The sequence below is a fragment of the Siniperca chuatsi genome, linkage group LG24, assembly GCF_020085105.1.
Source record: "Siniperca chuatsi isolate FFG_IHB_CAS linkage group LG24, ASM2008510v1, whole genome shotgun sequence".
NCBI lineage: Eukaryota > Metazoa > Chordata > Actinopteri > Centrarchiformes > Sinipercidae > Siniperca > Siniperca chuatsi.
The window spans coordinates 2,800,999-2,811,822 of NC_058065.1; the positions used below are offsets into that span (position 1 = coordinate 2,800,999).

Consider the following 10,824-nt stretch of genomic DNA (forward strand, 5'->3'; position numbering starts at 1 on the left):
ATTTTTAAATTCCCCGACACTTTGTGATCCGTCCACATAAGTTATCAGATTCTGTCACAGAAGAGAGAACTCCATACGAATTTCATGTCATTTTATTATCTGTACATTATGATGAAATTTTCAACTCTTTTGTTCCCACCATAGTCCTCAACAGCACAAACATGTTCTTCTGTTGACAAAAGCAGCTAAAAAGCTGCAGCCAGTGCAGCCGTCATGTGAAGGACATCACAGAGGACGTTTTCCTCTCTGAATCTCTGAAAGTCCCAGACTTTAACTGAGCAGAATACAACCTCTTACATAAGGTCGTTCTTTCTAAATTGCACAAACTCCACGAGGACGTCTGAGAATGCCTAACACCAATTTTATATTTACACTTTTTTCACAATACATCTCTTCGTTGTCTGAAGGTTTCTTTTAGGAATCCGCACAGTAACACAGATTTTCCAACAGGTCAGGGGCCCCAAAGCCAGAACCTGTATGAATTCATGTTAATGAACATTTCATGTAGAAATTCAAAGAGCTCAGTCGAGAGTATCCTAGTCCTGCCCATAACGAGTCCATACCACATTTACTTTTCAATGAAGTAACGCAACTTTAATATATTAGACAGCAGAATAGCTGTACTTCAGGAAAATATAACCTGTATCATGTTTTTATCCATTTGATATAATATTTGAAGAGAGGATCGCCAGTGTGGATCAGGAGTTGTAAAGCCTGTTTTCAGTGAACAAATTACTGAAGTTCAGGTGCAACAGCAGCACTTTATAGTTAACCTGCAAAATGTTGCTGTCAGAAGCAAAAAAAACAACAAAAACAATACACGGAAGTGCATCTGAACAATGGATAAAATTAAACATAAAAAAGTAAAAAATATTCTGTGTGTAGGGATAAAAATCAATGACAAACAGCTGCGATGTTTTGCTGAAATGTTCATCTGCCTTTATTAATTTTAGATAAAATGACTGAACACTGCGGCCTGTTCATAAATCTCTTCATGTTTATTTTCCTGCAGCAAAATAAGTACAAAACCACCGTTTCTCTCGTTGACATGATACAAAATAAAACGCAGAAGAAGAACAGCTGCTGCATGCTGTCAGGCTAAATGTGACATTATTAAAGCACTGCAGTGACATGAGGAGATAAATACATTAAGGTGATGATGTTTACATGCATCGGAAGGCTGAAAACACAACAAAATACAGCTGTTATCTTTCCTGCAGCTTTTCCGCAGATGTTAAAAGGTCAAGCTTCGATATGTACACACAGCTGTATGGATGTGGACTCTATGGCACTTGGTGGCCCCCTGCTGTTCACAGGAACACACTGCACTCTTTCTGGTGGTAGTGGTCGTCATTTATATATATTTGTGTGTGTGCGTCCTATGCGATAGCCACAGCAAACACACCGACCACACAGTACATAGTACGGTTTTCCCATCTCACGGTGCAGCTTCCTGCAGAGACAAAACAACAAAACAGGCGAGTGTTTAAAGAAAAAACACAATACATAAAAAAAGAGAACAGAACTAAAAGAAAACAGAACAGACCTAGAGAGCAGACTACAACAAACAGAAAACGTAACTGAATTGAATGAAACTGGTAATAAATCAATATTAAATATAACATATAGCCCTATTAAAAACACTTAAAAACAGTTTTTTCCTCACGACTGTCAACGATTGCCGGGGACAACCTACAAATCATAAAGTGTAAATACAAACTGAGCTATAGCCCTAAACAGCAGCCCTGTCATAGCAGGAAGGCTATTAGAAAATAATAATCATATCTCTGTTATCAACAGTGTTGTCTTTTCCTGGTCTTTTAGTTTAAGTTATAATTATCTGATATAGTTGATATAATTTCTATAATAAGTTTCTGAACTGATCTGACTCAACAAGTCAGAGCGAGCTGCTCTCAGTGTGAGTCACAGGGGAAGCTCTGCTTACCGTCCATGGCAGTGTCCCAGTAGCAGGAGTTAGCTGTGTGGAGGCCTGCTCCCGTTTTCTGCATCACAGCGCATGTCACTGTACGAGGAAACAATACGCACTTTATTCCATTTTGTATTCTATTTGTAATATTTTACTTCTCTTATATAAAACACATACCTGCATCAAATTTGGATGCAGTTACACAACTCATTTTCATCCCTCTTATATAGATATGTAGAAAATTATACTTCGGGGGAATCGGAACAAGAAGAAATTTTAAGTTTTACGTGCCGAAAAAGTCAATTTCACTGTAAAAATCTGCACCCACACTACTGAAACCACAGCGGCTTCACAAAAAAACAGCACAGACAAAAACATACCGATGTACTTGTATGGTTTCCCCTGTTTGACCAGCTGTGTGAGGCAGCGCTCCACGATGCCGGCGGTCCATTTGTTCACCTGACTCTGGCTGTAGTCGTCACCCCCCACCACGTTCTCGATGCACTGAGACAAACACACACAAACAAACAAAAACAGGTCCGTGAGACAGCTCAGGGGTTTGTCATGTGAAAGTCACTGGGTGCTGTTTCACCCTGAGGAGACTGAAAATAAAGAGTGAACACTGTTCTGCACTTCACTAAATATCCCTGTTACAAACCTGAGTACAGCAGAAACATTAGTTTTCTGAAAATAATATCTGTATTATTATTTTTTTTAAAACAAACCAAAAAAAAACAACACTTTCTCTTTAATGCTAGTGTTTTCCAAAGACCTGAGGAGTGCACTCCTAAATAACTATTTGTAAAAACTTAGATGTACTCTTTCAAAGAGACAGTGTGCACCAGTAAAATGGCACTAAAAAAAAAACCTCTTGCTACATAAAATCCATCCTGAAGTTTCTGCCATATATGACAAAAAACAGCTTTAAGCCATCGTCGGCTCATGTCTTTATCAACCCTTTCGATCTGGCACTTTTTACATTATTTCAGAAGGCGGGCACAGCAACTCACCACAAAATAAAACGAGTACTTGGCTGGATAATATTTTAATACCTAAAATTTGGAGTGTTAGACCTCTGCAATACAGCACAGTTTACAGGGTGGGATTATCTACGCTGTTTGTTTTTACTACTCGTATGTTTTTCCATTTGTTGATTAAGTGTCATTGCACACATTTACAATACATCCATTGGCTCAATTTAGTTGTTAAACAGAGTGACAAATGAAGCAATGTGCTCTAGAAAAATAGATGGTAATACTTTGTGTGGGTGCAAAGTTTCCTACAAACAACAGGTTGAAATTATAGGTGGGAAAAAAAGACAAACTTGGGTTTGAATGTTTCACTCCATAGTTAAGAGCTGGAACAGGCTGATACGGTCTGATCAAGTGTGGAAACTAATGATTTTAACAACCTTAAAGCTACTTAAACAGGGGAAACAAATGTTAAAGGGTTTGCATTACCTCTTTGACAATGCTATCAGCTTCTTCAGAGTTGAAGGAGCCCTAAAAAAAAAAGAAAAGGAAACGACAGACAAATATGAGCCAATGCAGGATATTATACATACATAATTCATATACATTCTCAATTAACTAAAAGGTATAGCTGTATTGCTATGAAGGATATAGTATGAGTATTAAAAACATTAACTTTAGCCTCATTATTAAGTCAAAGTTCAGCGTTAAGTCCCTGTGGGATTAATACAGGAATCGTATAACGTTAATATCTGTCACTTTCGACACCCTGGTAACTACCAAGATCAGGTCATTAGCTAATTCTTGATATAATGTGCAATGTTATGTAATGATTTCATATCGACAAATGCAGCGTTAGCATCTAAAATCATCTTGCACATAAGGTTAGGAGTGCTAGGTAGCTAGCCAGCTTTTAGCTAGCTAATTTTTTACCGTGATATATTGAAAAAAAATAAGATTCAGGGACAAACCTCGTTGCTGTTATGATATTCCTCCATTCCGGTCATCTATCGCCTGTCCAACGTGGTTATAGTCTTTGTTCTTCCAGTTAAAAATAAAAGAAAAGGCGAGTTTTTGTGGAAAATACGGAGCTATTGTGGACTTCCTGCGAGCTGTCAACAGAGTCAAAGAAGAGCACCAGAAACCCCGAAGAAGAAAAGGCGGTTAGCTAACTACTGACCCCTGCTGGTAGCAACACATATCTGCGCTTTAACGGTACAACTTCATAACGTTAATTCACTCGGATACATCGACAAAACGTGAAAAAGACACAATTATGTACTACTTGATGTTCTGAGATACTAGCTACTTCGAACAAATCTGTTTAGACTCACCTCTGAGACACGAAAGAGCCATTAGTTTCGTTCTTCTTCTTCTTCTTCTTCTTCTTCTTCTTCTTCTTCTTCTTGTTCTTCTTCTGCAGCATTAACTGGGACAACTGGAAGGGAGCTAATTAATGTTATTAGTTACACCTGTGCTTTTCCTGCTTTCCCCGATTTAATGTCAGTTTTGGCCACAATCAATCAGCTGTAGAAATATTTTAATTATTAATTTTTTTTTTTAATTATAACTGTATTTAAAGGTTTCTTCCTTCAGTGCTACTATGCTTGCATTTTTTGTAACAATTATATTCAAAAGTAAGACATTTAATTACTTTTTAACACGTGTATGGAAATGATTAGATTTAACCAATCTAGGCAAAAATTCAGAATCCATAGAAAAAGCTAATTTTTGTTGTTTTACGAGAAAAAAAATCAGGCAATTCCAGTTCAGTGGTGCGGTAAAAGTTTTAAAAATGTACATTGAGAGGGCAACGATGTGTTAGGATTAAATGTATTGTGCCTTCTATAATAATGACAGTATAACAAAAGAAAAACAAGAAAAGCTATTTAAACCTCTGTATTGTTAATGCACTAATGACTTAAAATCATACTTTCCTCAATAGAGAGCTTACTCTTTTTAATATACAATATAGCTCATAAATATATAATATAGTATTTACATCTATACTACAAACAGTACTGGGCTACTTAGTCTAGGTAGTAATTTTCAGCCCTGAGTAGTGTCTGCAGGTAGTCCTTTCAGGCGGCACATGGCCCCAACAGCCTACGTGTAGCCTGAGAGGAGAAAAATCTAAACCTCCAACTGTTTGAGACTTTTTGTGACCATTTTCTAAGACATTAAATAAGGAAAGTTTATACCGTAGAGGATCCACAGATACCTTGAATGTTGTGGAATAGCTAACTGAAAAGATCTACTTAACCCAAGCTAAAATGAAAAAGCTTTTATTGTTGAAACTGTAGAAGGTTTGAGATATCTTGGTACAGTCCTGGGCTTCTCTCAGACCTGAATACTAAGTCAAGTATTTGAAAATCTGTTTGTGTTTCTCACTTTCGTTTCAATGTGAAAACTGTAAAAACAGCGGAAAATCAAACTGCTCTAAATAGCTGATGTGTAACTTCAAAGTATACAAAAACAACAACTCATCTTCAGCTGTATATCAAAATGCTTTACTGATATCACAAAAATCCAAACAATAAAAATCATAACATGAGAGTCAGTTAAATGAGATTATCATGTCATAATATAAAACTGATGCATCTCCTTGAAAGGCATACAGATCACATCAAAAGTGCAAATGTGCTCAAGGACCATGTCACAATAAATAAGATTATTTACATCCTCACAGTTTAAAACTCACACACACACACACACACACACCTCGAGGCTCAGCTGCTGGGTAGGAAATATGTGCCACACAACAAAAACTACAAACTTTAAAGTTAAAAACCGCCCAGCAACATGGTGATACTAGTAATTCTGGTGGAGGAGGAGGCTCAGCTGTAGGTCACTTGTGAACAGTGGTTGAAAGTGTAGTGGTTGGTTTAAAGCTGCACTCGCAAAGACGGCATGTTAGTGGCTCCAAATGGAGGCAAAAGTGTTAAATTCACAGAAATCCTGTCGGGGGGCCGACCAGGCTCGTGTTTGATGCATCACAACAAAGAAAACCAATCAGAGTTTGGATCTCTTAAAGGAATACTCCATTTAATGTTAAAATCCTTAAGATTTTCATTATCTAGTTATATTCTGTAACTACCTCTCTATAAAGTAGCTGTCATTGTTAGTGGTGGAGTCCGCCATTCCCGCACTGCATTCAAATTAGTGTCACACGCCCTGCTGCTGCTTCACATTAAAAGCATTCACTGGAGAACCAAGGGTGGCTTTTATTGTGAAAAAGCTACAGGAAGTGTGATGTATTTGTCACAGAGGTTAGCGCTGACTGCCACTACACATTATTAAAGTGCACTTGCTGTTACCACACGTGTTGCCAAATCAACCAGAACTGAAATTTTAAGAATTATAACTTCTTCTAAACCTATCAATGTGAAAATACAGCTGCAGTGGAAGTGACTCCAAGATGACCACAGCTGATCAGTTCATAGATAGATTTTCAGTGGAGGATTCCTTTAAGAGTCATTTAACACCAGGCTGAAAAGCAGTTTTTCACTGCTCTCTGTGGCTGAAAGGTGGTCAAGTGTTTGTTGCGAGTCTAAACCACTGGAGGGCAGCAAAAACAAGATTTTCAGGGGGCGTTAAGTTTCTCGTTAAGCTTCAATTTGCATCTCTGTTGGGAGGACAAGCGAAGACACTGACAACAGAATTTAATTTACATGAATCTGCAGCGTCACAGTTTGTGGAAAAAGGCTGTTTGTCTCTGTGGCTTCACTTTGTGATCCAGGCTGACATCATGAGTGCATTTACACTAAAGTCTGGTCCGGCATAGTTTTAACAGCACAGAGGAGCTGGATGATACTGTGCACCTCGGGTCTATATGAAAACACCATCATCCCAATGGGAACTGCTTAGCAACACATTAAAGGTTCCCTGTGGAGTTTTCGACCTCGAGCCAAGAAATGCTGCAATGTGCCAGCAAAGGCAGAGAAGAAGACTGCAAGCTAGGAAACATGGATGTAAACAATGCTGGATTTAAAACACTTAAAAAATCAGCTTCACTAATGTTTTATGAGGAAGGAAATGCAAATGTGTTTTGGTGAGTAACACTGAATGTAAACATAACTTTTGTTTACAAGAAAACTCCACAGGGCCCCTTTATTTGGGACTTGCTGCTAATGAACCTTTCCCCACTTTGGTCTGACTTTTCAAGATAACTGAGGCCACCGGAGAGTTTTGTTCCTGGGATCAGAGTACGGTGCAGGCTCCAGAGCGAGGCCCCCTGGCTCCAGAGGGCAACGATCTCTGCTGTGCTCCGCCTCTGTTTGTCACTGGGTCGCTGCTCACAGCAGCAGCAGTGGAGGGAGCCTCTCCCTGGACTGCTGCGCCCCCGCGGATGGCACCCTCCGCTGGGGTTTGGTCCCTGTCGTTGGTCTGCTTGGACCTGGTGAAGGACAGCCGTCTGAATAGGGAGAGCTGAGAGGAGGACAAAGGAGAGATTTAAGCTGAAAGACCTTCATTTAATAACCTTCCTGTTTGTAACACGTTTCGTCAGGTTGCTGCGGCTTCACACTGCTAACTAGTGGTTTCTGGAAAAGTGAGTGATGTTCCTAATACGCTGGTGGAGCCTAAACCTTGCAAAGTAAATTCCCAGCCATAACATTTTAACAGTGTAAGAAAGACTTTACACTTTCTAAAAAACTACCCTACCCACAAACCTTAAGGAGTTAATACAGAGAGCTGAAGGGAAACCAGAACTTCCAGGTTCTTCTCCAGAAGTAAGAAAATTAGTATGTTTACATGCACACCAGTATCCCGGTTTAGTGTTTTGATCACATTCGCGATATGATGTTTACATGGAGGATGAGAAACCTCGTTATTCACAGCTCTGTATACATGATCGTAACAGTATCCAGGTTTCTGGTCGTCTGCGTGCAGGTAAATCGTTGACTCAGCCAGTCATCTCTGTACAGACTCCGTTACCTCAACAGCTGAGGATGAATATAATTTAGTTTACGATTGTCTAAACACCAAATTGACCACTTTTATGGATTATTTATCTTCTCCATCTAAATAAGTGAGAGTGAAAATACAATTTACTGCATTACTGAAGTCAGACTTTCCCTTTATTTCAGCGTGTTGATCATATCGTTTCATTTCTATCTCAGTGCTCCAGGTTTCTGAGACCATGATGTGACGAATAACTGGTATACTCCTAATCATTACCGTAAAAACACTATTTGACATTTTTAATAAAATGAGTATAACTCCAGCCCTTCAACATAACCCTGCTCACCAGTATGTTGTGTGGTTCACTTCATTTGTGCATACAGAGATGGTAAATTTAATAAATGTATATATAAATGTAATATATATGTTTTTACCGGCCTTTAAACAAAATCATTTCCCACAAACCCTTGACCATCACCGGTTAAATGCTGTATATCAACGTATGTAGTTTCACTTTTTCAGAAAGACGAATTAAAGAAATACTCAGTGAGGGATTGTATTGAGTCATATAAAGAAGACAGTTAGTGGACTTTAGCTCTCTTTTTTGGACTGAAAGTTCTTGTACCTTTTTGTTGGAACCTGATTGGCTTTTGGAGTTGCTGTCTGCCGTCCCATTGGCTGGTTTGGTGCCATCGTCTGTCTTTTCTTCACCTGTAGTGTCGGGCTGCTCAGTGACTTCAGCTGCTGTTGATATCAGACATTTGTTTGATTTACAATTCCCTTATTATTACTCTGTATTTCCAGTCTAAGTCTGCTTTTTGGATGCAGGTTAAAAATATAATCTGTGGAAATGTATTTAGTTTTCTCAAGTTTCTGTATATCATTCATGTATATAACACAGACTATATCAAATTGATTTGTTCTTCAGGCGTGCAGCTGATTAAACAAACCTCTGTCACATTTCTGCTCTCCGTCAGGTATGGATTCTTCTTTCAGCTCTTCAGGCTTCTGGAAAGATCCGACGTTACATGTTAGTGTCAACAGGAATAATGAACGAATGAATGAATGTCAGACATTTAATCCAGCGCTTACGGGACTCTGAGTCTCCTCTGTTTGCTTGTCTGTCGAGTCGTCCAAACTCGAGGACGTTCCCTCCGTCTCAACGGACGTATCATTATCCTCTTCCTCTTCTTCATCAACATTGTCCTCCACTTCCTCTTCATCTTCTTCTTCTCCTTCGTCTTCATCTTTGCGCCACGTCTGAGCAAATCCTTTTGTCAAATCCTGACAAAAAGAGTGAATTTAAAACATGAACATTTAATGAGAATAAGAGCACAATACTGTCCATTTTAATTCCATCTTTTTCAAGTTTTACTTGTTTCAACAGTAGAAACAAGTATCAGTATATTACAACAAGACATGATAAGGTCTAATTTGATTTAAACAGATTTTTTCACCTTCAGATTTAAGCTCAGTTTACTATCATGCTAATAATAATTAATTTAAAATAAAGAGGAAAGAAGGAAACTGTCAGGAACGGACACAAAGTAGGACAGGACAGGACAACAATACTAAAATCCTAGTAAAATTGTGATGGTTTCTGAGTGTTCATTTTCCCACCATGATCTGTGTGTTTAACTAAAACTCTCTGTAAGTGTTTCACATTATCTTTAGTGCTGAATAAAGAAAGTAAGCTGACAAGCAGCACCGAGCTCCTCCAGACTACAGCAGGGAATGATGGGAAGGGATTACAGGAGGGATTATAAACAGGTCACAAGACGTGACTGGAAGAAGAAAACAAGCCCCACCTGATCCTCAAACCGGCCAATCAAACACTCGATAAACCGGGCGAATTAGAGAGGAAAAGCTTTAGACATCAGAGTTAATGGAAATTTGCAGAAAAGATTAGTTGCGTAGTCAATCATCAGAAAAGTTTTTACATTTTTTTTAAATTGATTAATTGTTTAAGTTATTTATGAAGCAAAAATGTCAAACATTCTCTGTTTCAAGCTTCTCAATTTGTTGCTTTTACCTGTTTTATATCATTATAAACTGAATATCTTTGGGTTTTGGACTGTTGGTATGCAAAACAAGACATTTGAAGACGTCACGATGGGTTCTGGGATGTTATGACGGGCACTGTTCACTATTTTAAAGACAAAAGTATTGATTAAACACAAAAAAATCAGAGAGATTAATTGAAAATGAAAATAATTTTTGGTTGCAGCCCTAGAAATGTCAATGTCCAAATTTGATTCCTACGAAAAGTTGTTTTTTTTCAGATTTCTGGGCAGGATTTGATGTCCTGATGTTCTTATGCAGTTTCAGAAAATATTCAAAACTTGACTTGTTTTTTCCAATTTGATGTATTTGATGGTTAAGTGTACAATGGAGTTTCATTAGATTTTGAGAATAAAGTCAAAATATTTTGAGGAAAAAGTTGTTTAGTAATAAGTTAAGTGAATTACATTATAAAGTAATTTTATGTGAAAAAGTTTTGTTTCAAGAATAAAGTCGTCATACTCCATCACAGTAAATAAGGGAGAGCAGTGTATCAGTTTTAACATGTCAAACGAGCCTGAAGTTACAGGTTTCACCAATAAGAACCTTATTATCAGAGATTTTAGCATATTAGCATGAAATGTTGACATGTTTTGAAGCAGCGGTTGGAGCACAGCGGGACTTCAGACAAGAGCGAAGAGAGCAAAACTTCATGGCGTCATAAAAAGATTAAAGCTCAGTCATTCAAAATACCACCTGAAATGAAGTGTATTCATGGAAACCACGAGTCAGGGTGTCACTGACTTGACAGTGAATTCTTGTGTTTCAGTGAGGTGTTATTACACCTTGTTTGTTTCCATTTACGTACGCTTACTGCCTCAGATAGATATAATGATAAAAAGATGAGGAAATAGGCAAAAATCCTAAAGTCTTCCCTGGAAGCTCATTTTTGAGTAACCCCTCCATCCCAAATTAATTTCTTAGTTATGATACTTTAAAAACAACACACAAAAACAACATAAA

General features: G+C 38.0%; 1 protein-coding gene across 1 annotated transcript; it reads right to left on the reverse strand.

Moving 5' to 3' along the window:
• Positions 1-979: 979 nt before the first annotated feature.
• Positions 980-4,339, reverse strand: LOC122871827 (dynein light chain Tctex-type 1-like). Its single transcript, XM_044187246.1, has 6 exons — positions 4,233-4,339; positions 3,870-4,010; positions 3,388-3,429; positions 2,308-2,431; positions 1,946-2,023; positions 980-1,453 (listed from the first exon to the last, which is right to left on the reverse strand). The coding sequence occupies exons 2-6, from the start codon at positions 3,903-3,905 to the stop codon at positions 1,380-1,382; spliced, it is 354 nt and encodes a 117-aa protein (XP_044043181.1). The 5' UTR covers positions 3,906-4,010; positions 4,233-4,339; the 3' UTR covers positions 980-1,379.
• Between the last annotated feature and the right edge of the window lie 6,485 nt (positions 4,340-10,824).

What these genes read in the sequence shown, in the direction of transcription:
- LOC122871827 (XM_044187246.1), bottom strand. Translation starts at nt 3,905, where the DNA reads ATGACCGGAATGGAGGAATATCATAACAGCAACGAG. An exon ending in GAAACCATACAAGTACATCG is followed by an intron (nt 2,024 to 2,307) that starts GTATGTTTTTGT and finishes TTCCTCGTACAG; the next exon opens with TGACATGCGCTGTGATGCAG. An exon ending in CTGGGACACTGCCATGGACG is followed by an intron (nt 1,454 to 1,945) that starts GTAAGCAGAGCT and finishes TTGTCTCTGCAG; the next exon opens with GAAGCTGCACCGTGAGATGG.